Below are 25908 nucleotides of genomic sequence, written 5' to 3'. Positions count from 1 at the left end.
CTATCAGCTAAGACACCCCAATTCAGTAAGTACCCCTTATGCAAAGCAGAGAGGATGAATGTCATCCACCTTTCTAGAAATCAGTAGTGGCTTCTATTTAAACCCTTTCCCACTAGTTTCTCTGAAAGCCAGTCTGTCTCCCCAAGAGTTGTCTGCTAATCCTTGTGGGTTCTTTAGCCAGCCTCCCCCTCCCTATCCACATATCTACCCTGAGATCATGTGACATCAGATGCTAATAAGCTTACTTAGCACCTTGGCCACAGATGCTATTGGATGGTTTTAATCCTCTTTCGAGGCACCACAAAGAAATGAGGTTAAACATCCAGAAGTCTTCTTATGAGTCTTGGAAACAAGGGAGGCATAGAAGTATACGCAGTAGCTATTAGCCAGTAAGTTACTGACAGAGATACACGAATTGCTAACTCTCACAGACCAACAGTGTTGTCACTAAACACCAGAGGAGCGGGGAGAAGGCAGCAGAGGCTCCCAGCCGTGGGTCACGGGGCTCCTCATGGCCCGTGTCCACCACGCACCACCCCCATCAGCTCTACCACAGTCTCCCCGTTTCACTTCTGCTCATCAAAGCTCCTTATTTTTCCCAAACCGTCCCATTTCTCAGATTCTTCTACACTGTGAAGGCACGGTTAGTTTCTTATTCACGTTTTTCTACCAATACAGGGCCTGGTGCACAACAGGTCCAGCAGGAGGATGGCGGAACTAGCACTGTGTGACTTGCCAGGGCTGCCTGGGCCCCCGGACAACCCTGCAGAACCCAGCAGGTCAAGACCCACCTGGAGGACGGCCTTTCCCCCACCTTGGCCCGTTCGGGTCCTTGGTCCAGGGTGCAGCTCTCCGCTCCAGTTTTGAGATCAAGGCTGGTTTGGCAGCAGCAGGCCCTGTTGCAGGGACGAAGAGTCACAGCGACATCACAGCTCTGGACTGTCAAGTCAAGCAGCCCATCTGAAAGCCCCAGGGAGGCCTCTGGGCGCATCTCCTAATGAAACCTTCCCACCAGGGGCGCGACGAGCACACCCATCTAGGGTGCCAGTTTATTTTAAACCCACAGAGGCACCGAATTAGGGTGCATCCCTTAGCCCCACGGCTCACGCATGGGAGCGTGACTCAGCTAAACGGATCTGGAGGGGAAAGGGTGAAAACAGGAAGAAATACGGAGGACAAAATAGAAGGAGAGAGGACAGGGATGATAAAGAAAGCCACACAAGAAGTGGGAGAGGGCCACCAACAACTGTCCCACGCATGTGGCCCTCAGCAACACCCACAGCTGGCCTTGGTGTAGGTAGCTAACTACACGGGGCACCTGGAAAGCCCCCTAACGCTGCCTGCCACCTGCAGTGGAACCTGAAATCCGACTAGAAGAGGTTCGTGTCCTTGGGTTAAGCACTGCCCTTTACTGAAAATATGAATATTCTGCAGGGCTATGCGAAGAAACTGCTTTCTTGATTTAAAGTAAAACCCATTAATCCCTACTTACATGCTTTTTACGCATCGATGTGAAAGGGTGTATAGCCTTTGTTTGGAAAGACATATACAAGCCACTGGTAACTGCGGGCACCTCTGTGGAGGGACTGAAGGACAAGGTGAAAGGGAGATTATTTCACTATTCACCTTTGGATCATTCAAATGTATTTATATGTTCATGTGTGTATGTATCCACATATTTACTACTAATAAAAATATAATACATTATTAATCTGTGGTAGATTGAACACTTATTCATCTTCAAACGTCTCTAAAATGAGGGCAAAGGGATACTAATAAAAAGAAGCGTAAGCCCAAGAGAAACATTGTACTAGAAATGTTAATACATTTTTAGATGAAGGAAAGGAGATAAAAGAGAAGAACTAACAGAGCTGGACACCAAATGCCAGCAGAGTGGGTAATAAGGACAAAGAAGTGAACTTGACCCCAGAATCCCCAAGAGCCAGTACCTGGAGGCACCAGGTGCAGCAGAAGGTGGTGGGTAAGGAGAGACCGGTTCAAGGCCAGGTCCGCTCACCTATTCCGGGAAGCCAGAAAATACCACCACCCTCCCCCAAGGAGGAGAGAGAGGTTGGTCTACAGAAAAACTTAACCAGAAAGGTTCTGGGCCCTGGGACGGTGGGGTGAGTGAAAGATGAAGAAGAGCTGTGATGCAAACAGATGGAGACAGTCTACAGACCAGAAGCTGCGTTACCCGGCTCCGAGAACACCAGCTTGGGGTACAGCCAAGCAGGAGACTGGAAGTTTTCTTTGGAGAAATGGAATTGCCCCTCCCCAAGCCTCCTCCCCAAAAGACCTACGGATCCAGACCTTGCCGGGCTCTTCAATGAAACATCCAGGTTCACAGCTGGTCACCCTACAATGTAACCTACCCCTTGAGTCCCAGCCATGCACACAGAGCTTCCAGCCAGTTTTTAAGGCTTTACTCTTAAATGTGAATGAACCTAAAGATATTTATTTAAGACAAACTGCTAACAAGTAGGGAAAAGGATTGAAGGAACTAGAGATACTGCAGGAAGCAAAACAAAATTTCAACCCCCTCCCCTCAAAACTAGAACATTCCCACAGAGAAAAGTCATGATAGTTATCCATGAAAAGAGCAATAAGGGCTCTTAGTTTAAAATATGATAGAAAAAAATGTTTTAACTTAAATAGAATTGTTAGAAAATAAAATGGAGGAAAACTCCAGGAAAGTAGAACAAAAAAGACAGAAGCAGGAAATAGGAGAAAAAAATAAAACAAAACCAGAGGCTTAATTTAAGAAGTCTAATATCTAACTAATAGGACTTTTTTGGAAGAAAGAAAAGAGAAAATATAAAGGAAGAAATAATACAAGAATGTTTCCCCAAAATGGAAACTGTGAGTTTCCACATGGAAGGGAAGCACCAGATATGCAGAACAAAAGATGAAAAAAAATCCGTATCATTAAGCACTAAGTACTTCAAAACACTGGAATAGGCCTTAAAGCTTTTCAGAGTGGAAAAACAGGCTGCGTTCAAAGATTTAGGAATAAAAAGGTATTTAGACTGCTCAACAGCACCTGTAAAACCTAAAATCAATGCTTTCAAAATGCTGAGGAAAAACATTTCCAACCTGGAATTCTATACCCAAACCACATTATCAATTGTGAGAGCAGAATAAGGGCATTTTCAGATATACAGAGTCTTTAAAAAATTTCCTCCCATGAACCCTTTCTTAGGAAGTTACTGAAGGATGTGCTCCAACAAAATGAAGACATAAACCTAAAAGAAGCAATAGATCCAGGAAATAGGAGAGAGATGAAGGAAAGTCTAAGCCCACAGCTGTGCAGCAGGCCTAAAGTATAACTAGTTTAGATAGAGCAGAGGAATGGAAGACCCAGTGACAGAAGTTTCCAGAAAAAAAAGTGAAACGGATAGGTCACAGGATGTTTGATGATGTGGAAAAGACTCTTCAAAGGAGTTATATAATTCCATGGAGAGTTTGAGAAGAATTGGTGATAGTACAGAAAGCTAGCAAAGTAAAAAAATAAGAAAAAATTTCAATTCCTGGGGGGGGGGGAATCCTACAACAAAGGAAACATCATCATAATATGTCACTTTGATTAGAAGTAAATAATACATAATCATAATTAGGCAAATAATTTACATTGAATTAACCAAAAAAGTATGATATACCTGTTCTGAGAGGATGGAGGGAAGAGAAGTGGGGGCCTGGGGTGATGTAAGAGGGCCATATCTTCATCCTCCACAGTAGGAATCAATAGATAATATCTAAAATCAATAAATCAGGAATAGCAATAAACATATGCAACAGGATATTAAAGTGTGATTCTGTCTGCCTGTTTCGGCTGAAGGCCCCCCCAAAATAGGAGCCAACTCTCCCCCATTCCAAAGCTAGACCACCGAAGCCAACTTGGAAAGAGTGGCTGAAACACTGGGCTGTAACCCAAGCACTTGCCACTAAGAGGGAGTCAAAGCACTGGGAGTGAGGAGGTCAGGAAGTTGGATATTAGAGATGCTTTGGAAAGAGCTGTCAAGTGTACTGTGAACCTTCCACAGTCCCATGGGGAGGGGTGGGGTGGACTGGGCTACTTTCCTCTGACCTTAAGCCTAATGGGAATGACATCCTGACCTGTATTTCCTGGAGCTGTGGGGCTGCTCAGGAATCCAGGCCTGGAAAAGACTAAAGGCATAAACTGACCGATGGTTCCTTGGTGGTGGCCATGTTGGGAAGAGCCTACATTCACAGGGCTTGTCACACAGCAAAGGATATGTAAGTGTTTTCCATGGTCCAGATGTGAGCCCTGGAGGGAAAGAGAAGAGGCCCAGAGCCACTTAAAGGGGCTGCCCCTGTCTGCCTATTGGTGATGCTCCCCTAAGGAGCCCATATGGGGCAGACTGCCAAAGCAGACATTACCCACTGTAGCGAGAGATCTCCAGTAACGGGGGTTTGGGGGAGTGCAGAACCCACAAACACACTTGGAGAATCAGCTTTCAATTATCCCAGCTACATGTAACTGGTATCAGATTACATGGATGTAATTCTTGTACTTCTCCTCCCCACCTACACACCACCATTCCCAGCCAGGATGCAGCAGAAATCCTGGAACAAGCTGGGAGGTAGGAGGAGAACTTCTTTCTTCCTATCACAAGATTCCGGATTCTAGACCTAAAGCAGGTTGAGGTGGGAGAGGCAAGAAACTTCAGCTTTAAATGAAGTCCAGATTTTTAACCACTACACAAGGACTGGACTTTTGTTTCCTGAATTTTTTTTTTTGGTCAATTTTTGATATCATTTAAAACCTATAGAAAAGTTTTAATAATAAAACAAGGAACTCCAATCATTTGCATTTTGTTCCATTTGCTTTATCATGCCCATGTGCCCTCTCTCCCTCCCTCCTTTTCCTCTCTCTGTATGTATAATATATAAATACATATATATGTATATGTGCAGGCTGCACACTGGAGTTACCTGGGAAGCTTTAAAATATATAAGTAATATATATATATAATATTTTTCTGGACCATTTGAGGCTAAATTGTTTTCATTCCTCCCTTTATCCCTAAATACTTCTGTGTGTAGCACTCAAAAAAAAAGACATTCTCTTATCGGGTTTGCAAAATTCTAACACGAGCTCCATGACTCTAACCCTTGCCTAATCCCTGCCCCTTGGAGTGTGACTGAAATGTGTGAACTGATATCACACCCGTAATTACATTACATAGCAAAAGAGATGTTGTCTGGGTGATTAGTTAATGTAATCACACTAGCCGCTTAAAAGCAGAGGAAGTCAGAGAATCAAAACACCAAAAAAATTCAATGTATTATTGCTGGCCTAAGGATGGAGAAGGCCATGTGCAAAGGACCTGGGAGCAGGCCCTAGGAGCTGAGAATGGTTGGCAGCCAGAAAGAAAATGGGGACCTCAGTCCTACAACCACAAGGAACTTGATCCTGCCAACAACTCAACAGCCCAGTGATTCTTCCCAGAGCCTCTTGATAAGAGGCCAGTCTGGCACACTTAATTTCAGCCATGTTAGACCCTAAGCAAAGAACCCAGCTAAGCCCACCTGGACTTCTGAACTCCAGAACTGTGAGATAATAAATAGGTGTTTTTTAGCCATTAAATTTGTGATAATTTGTTATGCGGCAACTGAAAACTAATATGTCTTATACAGTCAAAGTATAATGATCAAAATCAGAAAATTTAACATTGATATAACACTATAATTTAATCCACCATACTGTTTTCCACAGCGACTTACCATTTTATATTCCCACCAACAGGGCATAAATGTTCTATCCTCAGCAATAGTTGCTGTTTTCTATTTTTTTGATAGTAGGCATCCTTATGGGTGTGAGGTGGTATCTTATTGTAGTATTGATTTACGTTTCCCTAATGATTGTGATAGAGTATCTTTTCATATGCTTATTAGCCATTTGTACATCTTCTTTGAAGAAATGCCTATTCAAGTCCTTTGTACATTTTTTAATCAGGTTTTTTGTTGTTGCTGAGTTTTAGGAGTTCTTTATATATTCTGGATAGTAAACCCTTATCTGATATATGATTTGCAAATACTTTCTCCCATTCTGTATGCTGTCTTTTTATTATATGTCTGTCTTTTTTTTTTTTTTGCGGTATGTGGGCCTCTCACTGTTGTGGCCTCTCCCATTGCGGAGCACAGGCTCTGGACGTGCAGGCTCAGCAGCCATGGCTCACAGGCCTAGCCGCTCCACAGCATGTGGGATCTTCCCAGACCGGGACACGAACCCGTGTCCCCTGCATCGGCAGGCGGACTCTCAACCACTGCGCCACCAGGGAAGCCCCACGTATGTCTTTTGATTCACAAAATTTTACAATTTTCATGAAGCCCAACTTGTCTATTTTTTCCTTTCTTGCCTGTGCCTCTTAGTCCATCTAGCTAAAGGTTTGTCAATTTTGTTGATCTTTTCAAAGAACCAACTTTTGGTTCCATTGATTTTTCTCTAGTTTTTCTATTCTCTATTTATCTCTGCTCTCATCTTTATCATTTCCTTCCTTCTGCTAGCTTTGGGTTTAGTTTATTCTTCTTTTTCTAGCTCCTTAAGTTGTAAAGTTAAGTTGTTGATTTGAGATCTTCCTTGTTTTTTTTTTTAGTAAATTTATTTTTATTTATTTATTATTTTTGGCTGCGTTGGGTCTTCATTGCTGCGTGCGGGCTTTCTCTAGTTGATTCACTTCTCTCTTGCTGCTTCCAAGATTCTGCCTTTGTTTTTGAAATTCTAATTATAGTGTGTCTCAGTGTGGGTGTCTGAATTCATCTTACCTGGAGTTTGTTGAGCTTCTTGGATGTTTATATTCATGTCTTCGATCAAATTTGTAGAGATTTTAGCCATTATGTCTTTCCCTTTCTCTCTCTCTTTTCCCTCTGGGACTCCCACAACGTGTATGCTGGTCCACTTGATGGTTTCCTGCATATCCCTTGGGCTCTGTTCACTCTTCTTTGACCTTTTTTGTTTCTGTTTCACAGGCTCCATAATTTCCATTGTCCTATCTTCAAGCTTGCTGATTCTCTATTCTGCCTGCTCAAATGTTTTTGTATTCCTCTAGTTAATTTTTCATTTCAGTTATTGTAGTTTTCAGCTCTCAGTCTTCTTTCTAGATCCTTCTTAGGTTTCCTCTCTTTAGTTATATTTCCATTTTATTCATACATTGCTGTCTTGGCTTTCTCCACATCTTCCTAAATTTCTTTTAGCATTTTTAAGACAGTTGTTTTAAAGTATTTATCTAGTATACCTGCCATCAGGTCTTCTTCAGGGACAGTTTTTATTGATTTAGTTTCTTCCTTTGAATGGGTCATACTCTCCTATTTATTTGTATGCCTTGTGATTTTTTGTTGAACACTGGATATCTGAATCTAATAATGTGGTAACTCTGGAAATCAGATTCTCCCCAATCCCCAAGGTTTGCTGTTTTTATTGTTTTCGATTATTGTTATTATTTAAAAATTTTAATCATTATAGGCTACTCTGTGCCAAGGATCAGCCTGAGGTGTAAACTTAAAGTCTTCTCAGGTCTTTTGGAGTCTTTCCCTGGGTATGCGAAATCACTTTCTAATTTTCCTTCTATACGTTTTTGAATGTCCTAGTCTTTAATGTCTGGTTTTCAAAAGAGGGAAAAGAGGAAAATTAAGAGGAGGGGGAGGAACTTGCAAAAATGGGGGAGGTGCAAAAACACTGGCTGCTTACTTCTTTGTCTGCACCTCTGAGATGAGAAGCAGCGATCGGTGATCACAGCACTGATCCCTGATGCTTAGAGGACAGCATTCTTTTTGCCCGCCCTAATTCCTGCAATCTGTGTGCAAGCAGCTCCAGGAACATCGTAGGGGTGGGAGATGGGCAGCTGCTAAGGTGCTAAGAGCTGAAATTGACCGAACTTCACCACAATTTACTTTCCAACTCTTCTCCTGTAAGTTGCAAGCCTTTGACAGATTTCAGAGTTCCAAAATAGTCACATCAGACAGATTCTACCAGTGCAATTGTTGTCTACATGAGGAGACAGATTCCTGGAGCTCCACCAGAGTCCTCCTCCTAATCAGGACATTTTTGAAGAGTACTGTACTGGACATTTTATTAATTGAAATTAGATCATTAATGTGACTAAAAAGTGACTGGAGGACTTTCTGTTTACCTGAGTGTGACAAGTCATGCGCCCTGCCCCAGGTTTCACCCTGTAAAGAGAAACCAAAATGGAGGCCACAATTTGAACAGACCCCTGGACCAAACACTCATAGTCACACAACCAAATCTTAAGCTGTCCTGATTTCCTCAGAATGCTGACTCTGGTCTTAAACAAAATTGAAGTTTCCTTCATGTCAGTGTGACCTTACAGCTTCCAAGCCAATCAGTACACACAAGAAAAGGTACACAGTGCTACGACCCTAAAGAGAATATAATCACAGTTAAAAAACAATGTACTTCTTCATTCATGTTTTACAAATTGAGCTTTAACTGCTGAGAGCCAAGTTTTTAACCACTTTGGGTTTGAAGTCTCCCAGTTCATGAACAGTTTGTTTCTTGCTCAAAAAAATATTCGTAGCAAGTAAAGCTCTTTGAATTTTCTTTTGGCAACCCAAAGGGTGAGAAAGAAAATCCCCAAAGAGCTGATCCAAACAAGTGCTGATGGAAAAGAATGAAGCTGTTTTATGAGTGCCTCCTACTGAAGTTCATGCTTTTAAAAATAATGTCTACAGGTGTTACTCAGAAATAATGAAACAAGTACTGGAAGAAACAGCTAAAAAATTGGGGGGAGGAGGACCTGGCAACAGACAATGGTAGGACAGGGAACTGTCATTTTTTTTATATGTCTTATGAGAACTACTTTGATTAAAGAAACGTAATTATGAAGAAATATTTTTTAAAGATTTACTGAAAACATACATGATACTGAGTATCCCTGTATGTGTTTGCCTAAGTTATATTACCCTGGGGATTGGTCACTTTTGATTGCCCCTAGCACCACCACACTGGCCCCGGTAGTGCTGTACCCCAATCACACCTCTCTGAAGCTACGGCTGAAATGTTGCCAGAAACCTTGTCTTTTTGTTCTCTTCAGAACAAGTGAAACAGAAGGGAATTTTCAAACAGATTTTCCTATGTCTTAGTAATGGAAAAGTGACTAAGAAGACATAACTATAGCATGGCCATACACACACACACACACACACACACACACACACACACACACACACACTCCATAAAAGCCCATAAAAATGGCTTGGCCTACAAAGACAGATTCTGATCCTTCCAGGCTAACTTCAGCCCAAGGTTGGCAGGCCTGCCAACGAATCAGTTTGGAGATGGCCACTCTGGCACCTTGCCTTGGTTCTTCTCTCTCTAGCTCAGCACGGCCCCCACTTGGAGGCCGTATATGGCCCACCATACAGCAGCTGGCCTCCTAGTCATCATATGAGCCATTCTAACTCCTGCTCATCTCATTGAGGGCTCTCCCGCTTAGTTTTGCTTTCCACTTAGTGACATGACTTCTTCCCTCAGCTATGTGAGGTCTAGCTGTAGCTGATGACCTCACATGGAGAAAAGACACTGCCCATCTGAAGTGAGTGACCTGCCACTCAGCATATGATGACACCTTTCCTAGTAAAAACGAGGGTTACCACATAGTTCCTATATTGGCTTTTCTGTTCTTACTGACAAATATTAGTTTCTTAACAGTGGAATATAACTGAGTTTTCTTTTTTTGCAGGGGAAGCAAGAGACATCACCAAATATGGCCGAAGTTTGAAACCAGAATTTAAAGTACAGAAATAAAAGAACAGTTGGAACTCTACAGAGTGATAAATAGTTCTAAGCAAAAGCAAGTCCACAAAAGTAGAGGTTGACACAGGAAAGCATTAAAAACAACATAAACCTCTTCTTTTCTCCATAAGCAAAATGACTGTCCTCTGCAAGTTCAGTCCTATTGATTAGAGAGCTGGGCAGGCCAAGGAGGCTGTTGACAGGTGAGTGGACCTAACCTGGAAACTACCATCAGTTGAAAAGCTTTAGTCGACGCAATTTAACTGCCACACAACCGACAAATTAATATTAAATTTGACTGCATCAAATTGAGACTGTCTTTTTAAAAACAGGTACAAAAATTATAAAACCTAAAAGAACAAATCTACTAGTTGTAAATCCTAATAAGAGCAACGGAAGAATTAGCTGCGTTTCCTCAAATGATAAGAGCAAAAGGAAATCAACGGCATGAATGTGCTGCAATGTACCATGATGAACACCAGACCACGAAGACCCATGACCTGACCTGAGCTGGGATGAAGCAACCACAGCCTCTCACCCCAGGGCATCAGCCCCTTTCTGCACCTCAGTTCTCATGGAGGCGGAGGCAAGAGCACTAACAGTGACCTACAGAGAAGGTCTGAGACAGCCAGACCAAACTACTAACCCTCTTGCTAGGGGGACTGGGGATAGGAGTGGAGACTTCTAAAAAATCCTAATACTGCTTGAATTTTTAAATAATCTTATATTATCCTTGGTGCTATTGTTATTTTAATATTAACAATGATTAGCACAAACCTTGAAAATAAAAGAACTGGAGTCCAACTGGTAATAAACATATACGAAGCAGGAATTTTAGCCGAGTCTAGTGCACATGCAGTGGGTGGAACAGTAAGAATTTCAGTTTAGCCATTTTCCAGCTAAATGGGTGGGATTCCCAAAGCCATTGGGCTGTTTTCTCACCTGAAAATACTACTACTACCTGCTTTACAGGTTTGGTTTAAGGATTAGAGAGCAGATACGCAAGACACTCAACATAGCCTTTGGTAGGTGTTCAGTCAACAGCAAAAGCGCCTATTATTATTTCCAGACATAGAATAAAAGAAAACATAAAGGCTTCCTGTAACACCCAATAGAAGCAGATCACAGTACTTCAATTAAAAGATAATAAACGTTAAAAATGGATGGGAGTGGACTTTCCTGGTGTTCCAGTGGTTAAGAATCCACCTTCCAATGCAGGGTATGTGGGTTCAATCCCTGGTCGGGGAACTAAGATCCCACGTACCGCGGGGCAACAAAGCCCATGCACCTCAACTACTGAGCCCACGTGCCACAACTAGAGAGACTGCGTGCCACAACTACAGAGCCCACGTGCTCTGGAGCCTGTGGCCACAACTAGAGAGCCCACACACCACAACTACTGAACCCGCGCACTCTGGAGCCCGTGTGCCACAACTAGAGAGGCTGTGAGCTGCCACTACTGAGCCCATGCGCCACAACTAGAAGGCCCGTGTGCCGCGACTACAGAGCCCACGCACTTTGGAGCCCGCAGCCACGACTAGAGAGCCCACACACTGCAACTACTGCGCCCACACGCTCTGGAGCCCCTGTGCCACAACTAGAGAGCCTGTGCTTTGCAACTACTGAGCTTGCGCCACCACAATTAGAGAGAAGCCTGTGTGCTGCAACGAAGAGCTCGCCTGCCACAATGAAAGACCCACGTGCCGCAACTAAGACCCGACACAGCCAAAATAAATAAATAAATAAATAGGAAGGAAATTGAAAAACCAAACCAAACCAAACAAACAAACAAACAAAGATATAAAAAAAAATGGATGGGAGGGGCTTCCCTGGTGGCGCAGTGGTTGAGAGTCCGCCTGCCGATGCAGGGGACACGGGTTCGCGCCCCGGTCTGGGAGGATCCCACATGCCGCGGAGAGGCTGGGCCCGTGAGCCATGGCAGCTGAGCCTGCACATCCGGAGCCTGTGCTCTGCAACGGGAGAGGCCACAACGGTGAGAGGCTCGTGTACCGCAAAAAAAAAAAAAAAAAAGATAATGCCAAATAATATTAGGTTTTCTATTTTTAAAATACTTGTCACAGGAGGATAAAGTATTGGAGGAAAAAAACCTTGTTAAAGCAAAAATAATAATTAGGTCCACTATATTTCAACACTGTTTTACATCCCAATTATCAGCTTGAGGCCCTTTAAAAGGTTATTTTTAAACATACAAATCATTTACGTTTGGCCCCAGTTATATCCTCAAGGCTCCTTAAAATGCTTTTATATCTCAAGCATGAAAAATCATCTCAACTGGAGGACAGTTGAAGGATAAAAGCTGGAGACCTAATTAAAGTAGCGAGAAGGACTCACACACATGCAATTCCGTTCCTAGACCCCTGGACCCATTTTAATTCCACAGACAACTGAAGAGGACAGCCCCATCCTCTATAAAGCCTTCCCTGATTCCTGCCCTCAACCCTCAAGCAAAATTAATTACCCCTCCCGTGGTTATACTTATTGTTCATCCAAACAACACTTAACTGAGGCTGAACTGTCCCTTAATTTCCCCAGTTCGTTAAGATTTCCCCACTTCCTAACATACGGAAGTTAAAAAGAAAATGCTGCTGCCTGGCTGAACAATCCAAGTCAGGCCCAGGTTGTGGGAGACACGCTGTTACACCACTGGTCACCCACCACTTTCCCCATGACTTTCCACAGGGGTCCAAAGGGCAAAGGGCATCACTGCTGCTCACTCCTTCAAAGGAAAACCAACTTCTTGTAAGTGGGTATGTATTTCTTAAAAACGAATTTCCCTCTCGCTCTCTATTTTTATTTTTATTTATTTATTTATTTTTGGCCGTGCCTCATGGCATGTGTGATCCTAGTTCCCCAACCAGGGATCAAAGCCGGGCCCCCTGTATTGGAAGTGTGGAGTCTTAACCACTGGACCACCAGGGAAGTCCCTCTCTCTCTCTTTTAAACGCTGTCAGTGGTAGTGATGCTCTTTGAAGGTGCACTTGGTACAAGTGCCCTGGCCCAGAACACGATTACAGCACCTCTCTCCTCATAAAAGAAACAATTTTTCACAGCCTTTCTGAATGTTTGGGGAGCCATTTAAAAATTGTGAACAGTGATAAAAACAAGTAGTCTATAGGTCAAGTATGTTCAGAAAATAATCCGTATCTCAGCTGCACATGAAAGGGCAGTGTGTAAGCTGGGGATATGACATCAGGTAAGCCACAAACACCCCAATTTCCTATTCCGTAGAAGTCACGATACAGGTCACTGTCGGAATTCCTAAGTTATGTACAGCAGCCTGTTCTGCAAGGTTTCTGTTACAATATATGCTAGTAAAAAAATAGTAAATAACAGCTGTGTAAGATGAAAAGTTGTCTTTTTGGTGCCACGTGAAAATCCTGGGTGTCTGATGGAAAAAGGAGGCAAAGAACAAGAAGCAGATGCAGGAGAGGAGCCTCTTCTGGGAAAGTAATGAACAGCACGTGCTGTTCTTCATTCTCCAGTGCCTATAACCTAGTGACGCCCAGGCCGAGACCGCCCACCATGCTGGCCCCTGATGAAGCAGCCCCAGCACAAAGTAGAGGGCGGAATCCAGGAATCCTCCCGGAGGCCCTTTCTCGCCTCCCTGCCTTTGCTCACGCTGTCCCCACCTCTGACATGTCTAGATGCCCGTCCCTGTGCACCTGGCTTTCAACTCAGTTAAAATATTTCATACTCTGTAAAGACAGCCCTTATCCCTCCCTCGGATGCCTGGCCAAATTAAGTCACTCTTTTCAGCAGCCCCAGGACACTCTTCCTGAATCTCTAATGCAGCTGGTGTTATTGCATACTTTCTTATTATAGTGTCTGTCTCTCCCACAAACCTGCCAGCCCCTTGAAAGCAGAGACCGTGACTCATTCACGCCCATCCAGCACGTAGTAGGTACTCAATAATGTTTGGTGGAAGATGGATGATGGGTGGGTGGATGAAGAGGAGATAAAGCACAGTACCCCAAAGCAGGGAGAGTTCTGAGACGCAGAGATATAAGCACTCTCTGCCTATGCACAGTGAGGGCAGAAATGGGAACACGACTACAAGCCACTGCTGCCCTCGTGGGTCCCCACGTCAAGTGATGGTGGCAAACAAAGCTCTACACGGATCTTTACCCAGGGATGCCAACAGCTCATAATTCATCCGCATCACGTCTCTGTACAGCTCCTTCTGCCGCTTGTCTAGCGTGCCCCACTCCTCCCGGGTGAAATACACCGCCACATCCTCAAACACCACGGGAACCTCCTCAAACAGCCCCTCTTCAGAAGGATCCTGCAACAAAGAGTAGCAGTCACTCAATACTCCTCTCACGTCAGACACCCAGCATGATCCTTCCGGGGTCCTGCTCAAGGCCTTTTTCTCCTGGGAAGCCTGCCAAGAGGCCCCGATGCACTCTGAGGAATTCATTTATTCACCAAAAGTCAAAGAAGCAAATGTGTGTGGCCCAGAATTAGCAGGTAAAAACCAAACGAACCTCAGTGTTATTCTAGAAGGAAGGAATGATCCTTCCTCTTCTTTCCTGGAAGGAAAGGAAAATGCACTGAGGAACAGGGGTCTTGCAGAACCTCATGGCTGCACCCTGTTCTTTACAGCCCCAAGGGGCACCTTCTACTCATCCACGACTGCAAAGGTAGCCAGCTGCCTCTAGCAGCCCCTGCTAAGGTTCCCCACCAGGATGGGAAGGAAGAAGCAGTGAAAAAGAACTAAAGATGCTCATATTCAGTGACTAGGTTAACACACACTTTACTGTTAAAGGAATTCAGATTGTAAAAGGTTAGACCTGTTTATTAGCTTCGAATACTAAAAACTAGAAGGAACATGAACATGAAGGGAAATGAGCTTTGTCACTTTTCTGGATTCCATAAAAATTCGAGCTTACTAACTCGATGTTAGGCACGCGGAACGCCTGAGCTCTTCTCATCGGAACACTAGAGGGGTTGCTCAAAGTGATTTGTAGCAAAATCCTGCTTACATGGAAGAGTTGAGAAAAGGGGCCAGATCTGGTTACTCGAAGATTCCAATTAATACAGTTTCTTTGCAGGACAATTTTCCAAAGAATTAGAAAATAAACCTATTTTATTTTACAAAATAAACCTGAGGTGAGAACTAGAGTCTTTGAGGGCCCACCAGTGCTGCAGGGAGTAGAAGGAAAGCACTGGGCTGGCGGTCAAGGGCTCTGAGGGGAGGTCACTGCCACAAGAGCCCTTGTTCTCTGGCTACATCACTTCCCCGCTAAGTCTTAGTTGTTCCCCAACAAGATGAGTTTAACTAGGTTTGCTCCACCCACCTCATAGCAGCATTAAAAACACTACATAAAAGGACACGTCTGAAGAAACTTTGCAGTGTTTAAAAGTGCTACATGATTTTGAAGTTAACGTTAAAAAATTTGTTTACATTGATTATTTAAGAGCTCTGTGGCTGTTTTGTGGCTGTGGACAATTTCCTGAGTTCTGTGGTCGTTCTGGATTCTGGATAAAGATTACTGTTCTGAATTTAGGTGCTCTCTTTATATCAGAAGTTAGAATATTCTGGTCCACTAATTATGTTTTGTCATCTGCCAAAAGGAGATGATTAGAGTAGGGCTGTTGTCACAAATAAAGGAGATAATTAATACATGCAAAGCACTTAAAACAACACCCAGCACATTACAAGCATGTCAGCTTATGGTAACGCTATACAGAATCCTTTCCCTTGAGCAATCATTATAAACGTATTACCTGGCCACGGGGTTCAGGTGAGTCATTACACAAAATGTTAACGTCTGAGGAGCTGTAGATGTCATCAGCAATTTCTTTTTGCCTGAAATCAGGAATGCAGTCTAGGTACAATGCAGGAATTGCTCCACGCCCTCCAGGGTCCTCCAGTGCAGCTCTCGAGCTGGGCAGGAGCTGGACCATGTTATCATAGATCCCCTGAGGCCCTGGGGGGTAACATATGGGGTAATCTGCAGTGAAGAGGTGTCCCGGACTGGCCAGCACCTCTCTGGACACATCGTGGATGCTCCGGAAACGGGCTGCCCAGCTGGGGTCCCGAGCTGCCAAGGCCTTGGCACAGAGCACGTGGGCCTTGCTCTTGGCATGGTATTTGAGAGTCTCCACCTTGAATGGTCCTGTGTAACCTTCTATTAACCTTGACCGTTTGTCTCTGACGGATGGGTACTCCCGGCAAGCCGAGCAAAAGAGAGCCGTCCGCTCCTCATTCATGACCAACCACGGGAACTGCGCAAACCATGCCTTCTGGATGGACCGGGGTCTCAATGGTTTTCTGCTTCTTCCTGTGCAGTCTCCCTGGAGGCTGCCACCCTCTGAGCTGAAATGCGAAGGACAGGCTTTCTTCTGAGGAGGCAGGTAGAGTCCAGCTTCTCTGGCGGGACTTTGCATGTCCATTTCTTCCATGAAGCCCATCTTGTTTTTTCCTTTAGAAAAAAGAAACACATGGAATTTTCTCTGACATCCTATAGGTCGAGTCACTGCAACTCACAGAGGTGCTTAGATCCATGGACTATCAAAGCTGCAACCACACCCACAAAGTGACAGCCTGTACCCGTGTTCTCTTCTCTCCAGCCCCCAACCCCCAGGTCCACCTTGCCTAACCCAGAAGAAACCAAATGGGCTTTAAGAAAACAGTTGTTTTTTTTTAATATAAAGGACAGATATACCTGGCAAAAAAGAGATCTCTGCAACCTAAAACAGTGGCACAGTCTTCAGGAGAGCAGACTTATTTATGGATAAGAACACTGAACTAAGAGAAGGTAGGGTTAAAAAGGTAATTAAAGCAAACACTGCAACTGCACACTTGGCAGGAACCCCCCTCCTTGGTACTCCTGCCAGACAGGCATCTGCACTTTGCTCATGTACCTTTAGAGCAAGAGAGCAACCTACCTTCCGGGCAGGCAGTTTGGTCCCCGGAGTCTTCCCTGAGCTGCAATCCATCTTTGAGTACCGGCCCCTCAGGAGTGCTACTTCAGCCCTTCCCACACCACAACCCTTCCAAGAAGTGAAAAATCCCATGACGTCACTAAGATTTTTCTTCTTTAAGCTAAACCAGCAGTTTCTTTATTCACTCCTTGGTTGAAATGCAGCTTAGACAACTCTAACTCCTCTGGAGCCATTTATTATGCACCAACAAGTTCAGATGCCCAGTGGGCAAGGACTCAGCAGTACTTTCTCCCCGCCAATGGACCAGTCAGTCTACGAAACTGTAGCCAACCCCGGAAGCACAAAGCTACGAGTAAAGAGTCAATGGGCTCAAAGTTAAGAGCCAAGCACAGGAGAAACAAACCGAAACAAATTAGTATCTGTGACGTCTAGGGCTCCTTGCGGTCCATCTGAGATAAATCACAAGGGAGAGCAAACGTCCACAATTCGATCCATCGGGGAACTCATTCCACCTCCCTTTTCTCCTGTAGAAGGGGCTGGGTTAACGCGCTCGTCTTACACAATGACAGAGGCCATCTGGCCTGGCTCTGGGCAAGCCAATCCCTGAACAGGACATGCTTATCAAAGGAGGAAAGCAAACATCAGTCCCCAGGATTTAGCAGCCATCTGTTTACTCACTCATTCATTCCATGATTGTCTACTACGCAACCACCTGCCAGGCGTTGTTCTTGGTACTGGGACTACAGTAGTAAGTAAGACCAAGTCATGCCTTCATGGAACTTAGAATATATAATTATACATAAATATCTACTCTCAGGTAGAAATAAAATAAAGGGAGATGAGAGTTTGGAGAACAACATTGGGGGAGGTGTGTATATCTTAGACGGGGTGACAGTTGGGGGAAGAACAGCATTCGTGTGTAATTGGTGGGGAACAGGGAGAGGCAGAGGATGAGACTGGAGCCTTGGGACCCAGCTTCCTGCTCCCTCCCTCCAGCTAAGGACCCCTCCTCCCGGGGGCAGGTCCGCACTCACCTCGGTGGAGGCTCAAGAGACTCCTCTGGCCCTGGACCTTGGCTAGCCACTGCTCTGGCCCTCGCTCAAATTTATAGAACAGCTCTGGGTTGGCAATAGCTGGTCCTGAGTCAGGAACAGAGAGATGCACTGCGAGGTCGGATCCAGGTCACACAGGCTAAGAAGGTATGAAAACTACTGGTCCAGAACAGAGGCTCAAACTCAAATGCGGAGCGGGACCAGACAATACTCTGAGGAAACCAGGCAGGGGTGGGAGGCTGTGGATTTGAACCCAGGTGTGCGGTAGCTACTCAAGTCCAGGAGGGACCGCCAGCTGAATACAGGGTCAGCATGGCCTCTAGACCATCCCAGTTTCCAACAGAAGCCAGAAATCATATTTCTATATGAAAACCCCCCCATGGCGAAATACTGACAACTTATTTAAATATTTTAAAGCCAAAGAAAAGAGATGAAAGAAAGAAAGAAAAAAAAGGTGCAGGCCAAATCTGGCCCACAGCTGCTACTTTGCAACTTGTGGTTTAAAAGAATCATTGGTTTTCAAACCATTTTTAGTAGACAGTAAGACCACAACCCCTCCATCCACAGAGAGCTGAGACTGTTGCCCCCAGAACCCTGAGGGGTCAAGAAGAAAAGAAGCAGAGAAAGGCACGGCGCATGGTCATCAAATTGAAATCCGAAAAGAGTACGTGTGCATGTGCACATGATGAAATACATTCCTCTCTGTCCATGGTCTAGGAAGTCTACCCATAGAAGCAGAGAAAGGACATTCAGAAAATAGAAAAGATGAAAACTACCTACATGGGCACAAAGTTTCAAGTTGTTTTATTTCATTGAACCCCTATGACAAGCCTGTGAAGAAAGAAGCCAAGGCTTGAAAAGGCTAATGGGCTTGGTCAGTACCATGTGGCAGAGCTGGGACTGAGACCAGATTTCCAGGCTGCAGATCTGATGCTCGTTCCACCACCACCCACCGCCTCCAATGTCCTCTGGGCACTGAAACAAAATCCACCCCGCAGTGCCACAGTCCACAGGTGGGGCTTCCCTTCTGGCACGCTGGGATATTCTGAAGCATCCAGGTCTAGCCTTGACACGTCCAATTTCCCCACCTCTCTTGGCTAATTTCAGTGGAAAAGAGAAAGGGTGATGTGTGAATCCGTGTGCAGTTACGTCAGATATGGGACTGAGTGGATAAATAGTATAAAGATGCCTGGAAAAAAATGGTCGGATTCCAGAAAATTCTCAAGTATGTCACAGTCAGACATGGTTGGGAATGCTGACCTAGATTCAGGCAGTGGGGAAGTGAACAGGAGCCCATACCCAGTGGTGCCGCCAGCTCATCAGAACCACAGATCTCCTTCTGTTGCTGACTCAGCAGCATCCACTCCTCCTGAAGCAAATACACCGTGATGTCATCAAACGTCACAGGAGCCTGCAAGGAAAAATGACACCAGCTAAGCACCAACTTCTTCCTTAATCTTCCACACCTGAGCTCACAACCACTGAGGACACCCCCACTCTGGGAACAGATCAGACTGGGGGAGGGGGCGTTATCAATCTACATACGAGACCTACACCGCATTACTCTCACCCCCTGGGTGCAAGTCACGGCGGGAATGAGACCCATTCTTCTAGGAACAGCCACACACTGCAACAGAAGTGTCATAACGAAGGCCAGCTCCGGACTCCCACACGCGTCCCCCTGCACACTCCTCACCAGCCTTCGCACGGGATCCATTACTTCTCAGCCAGTGCGTCAGCAACAACCAACAGCACTTCTTTTGCAAAATCTTCAACGTGGTAAATCCTCACTTAGGAAGATGTATCTGATTTCTGGAAGTAGTCAACCGTCACTGAGAACTATGTCTGTGAATGTGGTCAATTATCAAGATGGGCAAAGCTTTAGAGCTGAGAACTGCATTCCATGGGGCTTATAAAGGAGCTCTCTCTGTTCCACCAGAGAAGGGCGAGGAAATTCAGAAAACGTTTCAGGAAGTTCTGAATTAAGATGGCAGATTGAACACGGACACTGAATTTTGCTTCCTCCTGTGAGTTTGAAAAGACACTCTCCCCCCGAAAAAAACTCCAAACAAAACACCCTCTAAGGGCTTCCCTGGTGGTCCACTGGTTGAGAATCTGTCTTGCAATGCAAGGAACGCCGGTTCGATCCCCGATTGGGGAGCTAAGATCCCACATGCCGCGCAGCAACTAAGCCCGTGAGCTACAACTACTGAGCCTGCACACCACAACCACGCACCGCAACGAAGAGCCCATACACCACAGCGAAAGATCCTGCGTGCCGCAACTAAGACCCAATGCAGCCAATAAATAAATAAATAAATGTTTTTAAAAATTGTTAAAAAAAAACACCCTCTGGGATAGACAACACAACAAGGGGACAATAGTAATACAATTTTGTTAACTGAAAAGCAGATGAAAAAGTAATAACTGAGCAGATCCAAGAAAATCATACCCTCAGCTAGCAGTGGGCAAATGGAGAAACAACCCAATTTACATTTGCTAAATCCTCAAAACACTCAGGATCTGGCAGCCCCAGGAACCTCTGGCCTGGGAGTGAACGCAGCGAGGTTAAAATAATAAGAATTTGGGGGAAGCTGTTCGGAACAAATGCCTGCCCAGATCCCCTACACAGGCTCCAAGTTGGCAAGTCCCTCCCTTCCACGTGCTCAGAGCTTCCAGTTAGAGTTCTGGTTTTCCACTGTTAAGCGTCAGCAAACAACTGGACTACCAGACATCTGAGGAAAGGCTCTAACAGGTCTGACAGAGATCCAAACAGACAGGAGATGAGCAAGAGTGAGGAGGAACTGAGGAAATGGAAGTGGGGCATGGAGCAAAAAACCTTTAAAAAACAAAACTATCATCAATAGCCTCAGAGAGGTAAGATATTGCAGCCATGAAAAAAGCGGTTATAAAAGAAATAATCGGAAAACAGAATCTGTTGCTGTTTACCCTTTTAAATTTCATACCACCAACATTTATCAGCTAGTCAAAGAAATAAAAAAAAAATAAAACTATCAACAAAAAGGAAATCCCCGGGCTTCCCTGGTGGCTCAGTGGTCTAGAGTCCGCCTGCCGATGCAGGGGACATGGGTCCGTGCCCCGGTCCGGGAAGATCCCACATGCCGCAGAGCAGCTGGAGCCTGCGCTCTGCAACGGGAGAGGCCACAGCAGTGAGAGGCCTGCGTACTGCAAAAAAAAAAAAAAGGAAATCCCCGAACCCCCAAAAAACAACATTTTGGGAAATAGCATCCTTGTGACATAAGGATGTCCTTCCAACGTGACAACTCTGAAGGGGACACAGTCATTTCCATTTGTAACAAGTTCTAGTACATTTGTTTAAAATCGCCTGTAATTTTATACTCAAACTTAAAGCACATGAAATATCTACTTTAACTTCAACATAGAGGCTTCTTGAGAAAAACAATACAGATAATTATCAGTCACTATTGATTTGTATATTTTAAAGTAAGTTGAGTATTTTTCTTATGAGTCAATATATGTTTACTGCAGAAAATTTAGACAATAAGCAGAAAAGATGTTTTAAGATCACCCCCAATCTCCTTACTGAAAAACAACTACTATTGACATTTGGTATGTAACCTTCCAGTCTTTTGTCTACGAATATGTATAAATGAACAGTCTTAAAAACAAACATGGAATTGTACTGCCAATGTGTATGTGCCAATAGTATGCCAATGTGTATTTTAAATAACTATTTGCTCTCAGAGTGTCTTCCAAAGCAAAATGTGATTATAATTGCAAAAACCTGCTGCAGGATGGGCTCCACTAAGAGCAGGCGGGCGGACGGCAAAGAGGTACACACAACATATGGCCTAAGGAGAGCCAATGTGGGGAGGGGGGAAGAAAACCCTTGAGATTATACTGAAGGCAGATCCTAGCAGGATGACTGTATACTAGGACTACAGGGCAAGCTGTTCTGATCAGGGCAGGTTAGAGTTTGTGACCAAGGGCAAGCAGGGTTCCCTATTCATTCCCACCCACCCTGTCTTCCTGAGGGGACAGGTGGGCATAATGAAAGCCAACAGACCCATCACTTCATGAGAGCCACAACGATGAAGAGTATGGCCAGGGCTGAATGTTTAGATAATGAAGAACTGTCTTCCCAACGAGTAACTATGCTAAGCCTTGAACCTCTCTTTTAACGAGTATTATGGCAAGAGCCTTCAGATGACTGCAATGTAAAGGAAACACAAATCTGCTTGAATAAGAGGAATTTCTTACCTACATAGAAAGCAAGGACTATCTCTGGATGTTCAACTTTACTGATTCCCACTGTCTATAAGGCAGAGCTCCGAGTTCTCAGCCCAGCACCAAGTCCCCTGGATCTGAACCTAACTTACCTTCCTAACCTCAGCTCTAGGTATTGCCCCACCTGGAATCTCTACTACAGCCAGATTAGTATAATTGCAATCACTCAGGGACTTCCCTGGTGGTCCAGTGGTAAAGAATCTGCTTTCCAATGCAGGGGACGCAGGTTCGATCCCTGGTCGGCACGTTAAGATTCCACATGCCAAGGGGCAACTAAGACAGTGTGCCACAACTACGGAGCTGGTGCGCCTCAAACCAGAGAGCCCGTGTGCCAAAAGCTAGAGCCCACATGCTCTGGAGCCCACGTGCCACAACTAGAGAGAGAAAACCCTCACGCCACAACTAGAGAGAAGCCGGTGCACCACAACGGAAGATCCCGCATGCCTCAGTGAAGACCCTCCGTGTGCTGCAACTAACACCAGACGCGGCCAAAAATAAAATTAAAAAAATAAAACATTAAATTGCAGCCACTCAACCTATCTTGTACCTTTCCTCCCTCTTCACACCCAATCTTTACATTCCCTGACTCTGCCTACTTCCTCCCACTCACTCATCAAGTTCCTACTCACATTCCATCTCTTTCTCAAAAGGGACTTCCTGCCCACCTAGCCCAAGCACTTCTACTTCTCCCGAGCAAGGAAGGCTTTATACCCCTCGTGGTGCCTGGTCCACAGGAAGCCTATGCTGATCATCTTATTTTATAACCCCCTTCACCATCACCACCCCTTTCCCCACCAGCACATTATACAGAAAATATTTCATAGGCATTTAATTCATTTTTTCATTCAACATATTCTATTTGTTTCTGTGTGCTTGGAGATCCTAAGATATAAAAGACACTATCTCTATTTGTCAAGGAGAAAAACCCATCAGGAGATGACAGACAACTGTGATATAAGTGCAATAATAAAACTTCTAAGGGGGGGTGGGGTGCCAGTGGTGGCTAGGAACCAGAGATGTTGAGGCAATAAATACATACACAGTAAATGTGTATGAAGCAATAAATACATACACAGTAAATACTCCTACTTGGCAGCAACGACAATAGTCTCCCAGAGGGCACATGAGGTGTCAGACTGCAGTGTTCTTCACAGCACCCATACCTACAACAAAAGGGCTTCTGTATGAGATGCTATCTTGAGTCATTCATTCAGAAAATACTGAGAACCTATTACATGCCAGATACTGCTCCACTAGTCTAGCTGGGGATAGAGTGAAGTCAGCAAACAAATAAATGTGAGAATTTTATATAGTGACAGGGCTGCGAAGAAAATAAAACAGGATAACGGGTTAGAGTGATGGGGAAAGGTCTTTGTCCTCTATCCATTATTCTGCCAATGGCAAGCAAGATACCCCACACTTAATCCAATAGGCTAAGACTGCTTTTAGTTAATAAATATCACAAAATAGCATCTAAGGAAGATTCTAATAATACACCAAGCTACTACCTCAGGTGGACCCCCCAGTCTTCCAGCTGAGAGAAAAAAGTGATATTCAGAATGGAACTTTAGAACAGCACAGCTATTGCACCCAGGCCTTAGTTATTGTCACTCATCTGCAATACCTCTTACACTGCTAGTTTGTTTTGCAATTACTTTATTTCATCTTTGGATAACATCCTCATTCCCTAGGTTAAAAAACTGATGTACCTGGGAAGGGTGTCCTTTTGAGACACCTTACAATCACGATTAGAATCAAGGGTGAAATTTCCAGTCCCCAGTGTTTTCAATTAGTGGTTGGGCCTGAAAAGGACATAAAATTTCTCCTCCACCTCCCCAAATATCTGTATTTCACTCTTCTCACACCAAAGGCTAAGAAATCCTACAACTGAACAGAATACCTTGAAATCAACCTCAAATCACTAATTCCACTTTTCAGTGCCAATTGTGTATAGTCCTTCTGCTACTGCATTTTGCTTCCCCTCTGTCCAAATTCAGGTTCAGTCTAAACGAAACCTCAGGATATTACCTGAGGGTGTGAGCCATTTCCTTTACTTTTCTGGTATCCCCTAAAGTGCTTAGCATGAGGCTGGCATGCAGTTCCCCTTCAATCTTTCTCTGGTTACGTTCTGTTGAGCTTTATCGTCTTGGACTGTTTATAGGTTGTTTCATCTGGAAAATGCATCACGGTAACTTGTGGAGAGGATGGAGTACGGAAGAGATGATTAAGCAAGGAGTAACTTCTTTTGTAATTCAGAGTCCTTCCCAGTCTTTCCAGGAAAAAGTACAGCATCAAAATAACCTCACTATCTTTTCTGTCTTTTGTCTGTTGGACAACCCTTCCAGGCTTGTCCATGTTATTGAAGTGAAAACTGCGGGAAAGCTCCTGGAGGAAAGTAGTCATTTCATATGTACTTCCAGCATCTCCATCAACTTAAATCATGGATCACAAATGTTTATTAAATGAGCAAATTTTTTTTAAGGAGAGACTCAGTATGCACTCGAAAACGTTTGTTGAGGAGGTTCCCTTTGTGCCAAAGAAGAGACAATCCTCAAGAACTGGTATCAAATAACATCCAGAAAGATCTCGGTCCCCAAAGGCTGCCAATGTCTCCGAATCAAGTGCGTGCGACCACGCTCGTCTTTGCTGACACTGACTCCGAGCTCTAGCAATCCTGTCAAACCCACTTAACTCTACCTTCAAGCACTTTTCCCCACCTTTTCTTCCAATTCACAGCCTCTTGCTCAAAGCCTGAAGCAAGTTTATGAAATATGCTTCTAAGCAATACTCAGAAACTCCACGAAGTAGATAAGCTAGAAACGGAAATCGGCAAGAAATGTGCCAGATGCCTTGTCTTTTTCTTCTCAGCCCTTTCTTGGGAAGGGGGGATCCAGGCAGGGCCAAGCCCTCATCCTGCCTCTCGGTGATCCCTATGCCTGGCTCCCAGTGGGGTCCGATCCAGCCTCAAAGCCTTAAAACACACTGGGCCTCTTCCAAACGCCAGTGGTGGTGTGGGAAAACAGGAAGCACTTTCGCACTACTACACTGAGCGGGTCACCCAGCCAGCGTCAACCGGGCGGCGGGCTCGGCGGAGGGCTTCTAGGCCAGCCGCGTGGGGAGGGAGCGGAAGGCAGCGCGGGACTCGCTCGGAGTCGGCCGCCCAAGTGCAGAGGAAGAAGCGGGCAAGCGGGCGAGCGGGCGAGTCCTTCCCTGCAAGGCTGGCTCATCTGCGAGGACTCCGCCCGTACCGCCCGCCTCGCCCAGATCAGGGATCTACGGGAGGGGAGTGGGCGGCCCCAGGGCCCTTCCAGGCCTACCTTCCCCGACTCCCTGGGCTCCATGGCCCTGCTTTCGGTGGCCCGTGCTGACCCCGCCACGGCCTCCAGGCCGCCCCCTCCCCACGCGGCCTGGCCTGAGGATGCCGTAGCCGCGACCACCTTGGGGACCGGGACCCCCGGAAGGGAGGGCGCCCCGGCGGGGAGGGAGCGCGGCCCGGAACCGGCCGTCCCTGGTCAGAGGGGGCGGTGACGCTCGCGGAGCCAGGAGAGGCGAGCAGCTGGTACTCGCGTCGCGCCGAGCGAGCCGCTTTACGGCAGCAGCCTAGCCCGAGGCGGCGGGGCATCATGGGAAGCGCGGTCCAGGCTCGGTAAGCGGCTCCCAAGGCTGCTATTGCTCCGGGAATACGGGGTCCCGGTTGGACGAAGCAGCTAGCTCTCCGCCCTTCCCGCCTCCCTCCCCCGGCGATGGTTACTAGGTAGCGTACCCACGACGCTCTCCCAGGCCCTATAGGAAGGGCAAAGTACTCTGATTGGACTATAAGATTGCTCGTGCTTGCGTCTATTCCCTCGCATTTTTAGGGCGAATGTCAACCTTGAAGATTCCAGACTGTATCTACTCAAGGAG

At 45.3% G+C, this 25908-nt stretch overlaps 1 protein-coding gene across 9 annotated transcripts in view; it reads right to left on the bottom strand.

Annotated features, from left to right (window-relative positions):
* Window positions 1-25630, bottom strand: part of ZNF862 (zinc finger protein 862) — a 32864-nt gene extending 7234 nt beyond the window's left edge. For 2 of the 9 annotated variants that reach the window (XR_010945682.1, XM_067747341.1), the window contains exons 1-7: window positions 25323-25630; window positions 23078-23168; window positions 19036-19147; window positions 17719-17823; window positions 15524-16221; window positions 13922-14078; window positions 792-896 (exon numbers count right to left, since the gene is read on the bottom strand). Coding sequence is in view for 8 of the 9 variants with exons in the window: in XM_067747341.1 (XP_067603442.1) it covers window positions 792-896; window positions 13922-14078; window positions 15524-16221; window positions 17719-17823; window positions 19036-19147; window positions 23078-23168; window positions 25323-25630 (1576 nt within the window). In the remaining variant the exon portion in view is untranslated. Of the gene's footprint in view, window positions 1-791; window positions 897-13921; window positions 14079-15523; window positions 16222-17718; window positions 17824-18996; window positions 19148-23077; window positions 23169-24033; window positions 25291-25322 lie in introns of those variants that run through there. The other 7 variants (XM_067747342.1, XM_067747343.1, XM_067747344.1 and 4 more) reach the window with 7 other exon arrangements.
* Window positions 25631-25908: the final 278 nt, after the last annotated feature.

Source organism: Pseudorca crassidens, chromosome 8 (assembly GCF_039906515.1).
Source record: "Pseudorca crassidens isolate mPseCra1 chromosome 8, mPseCra1.hap1, whole genome shotgun sequence".
In the NCBI taxonomy this organism is placed as follows: domain Eukaryota; kingdom Metazoa; phylum Chordata; class Mammalia; order Artiodactyla; family Delphinidae; genus Pseudorca; species Pseudorca crassidens.
Note: the sequence above shows the minus strand (reverse complement) of the source record. Positions and strands in the feature narration are given on the sequence as shown.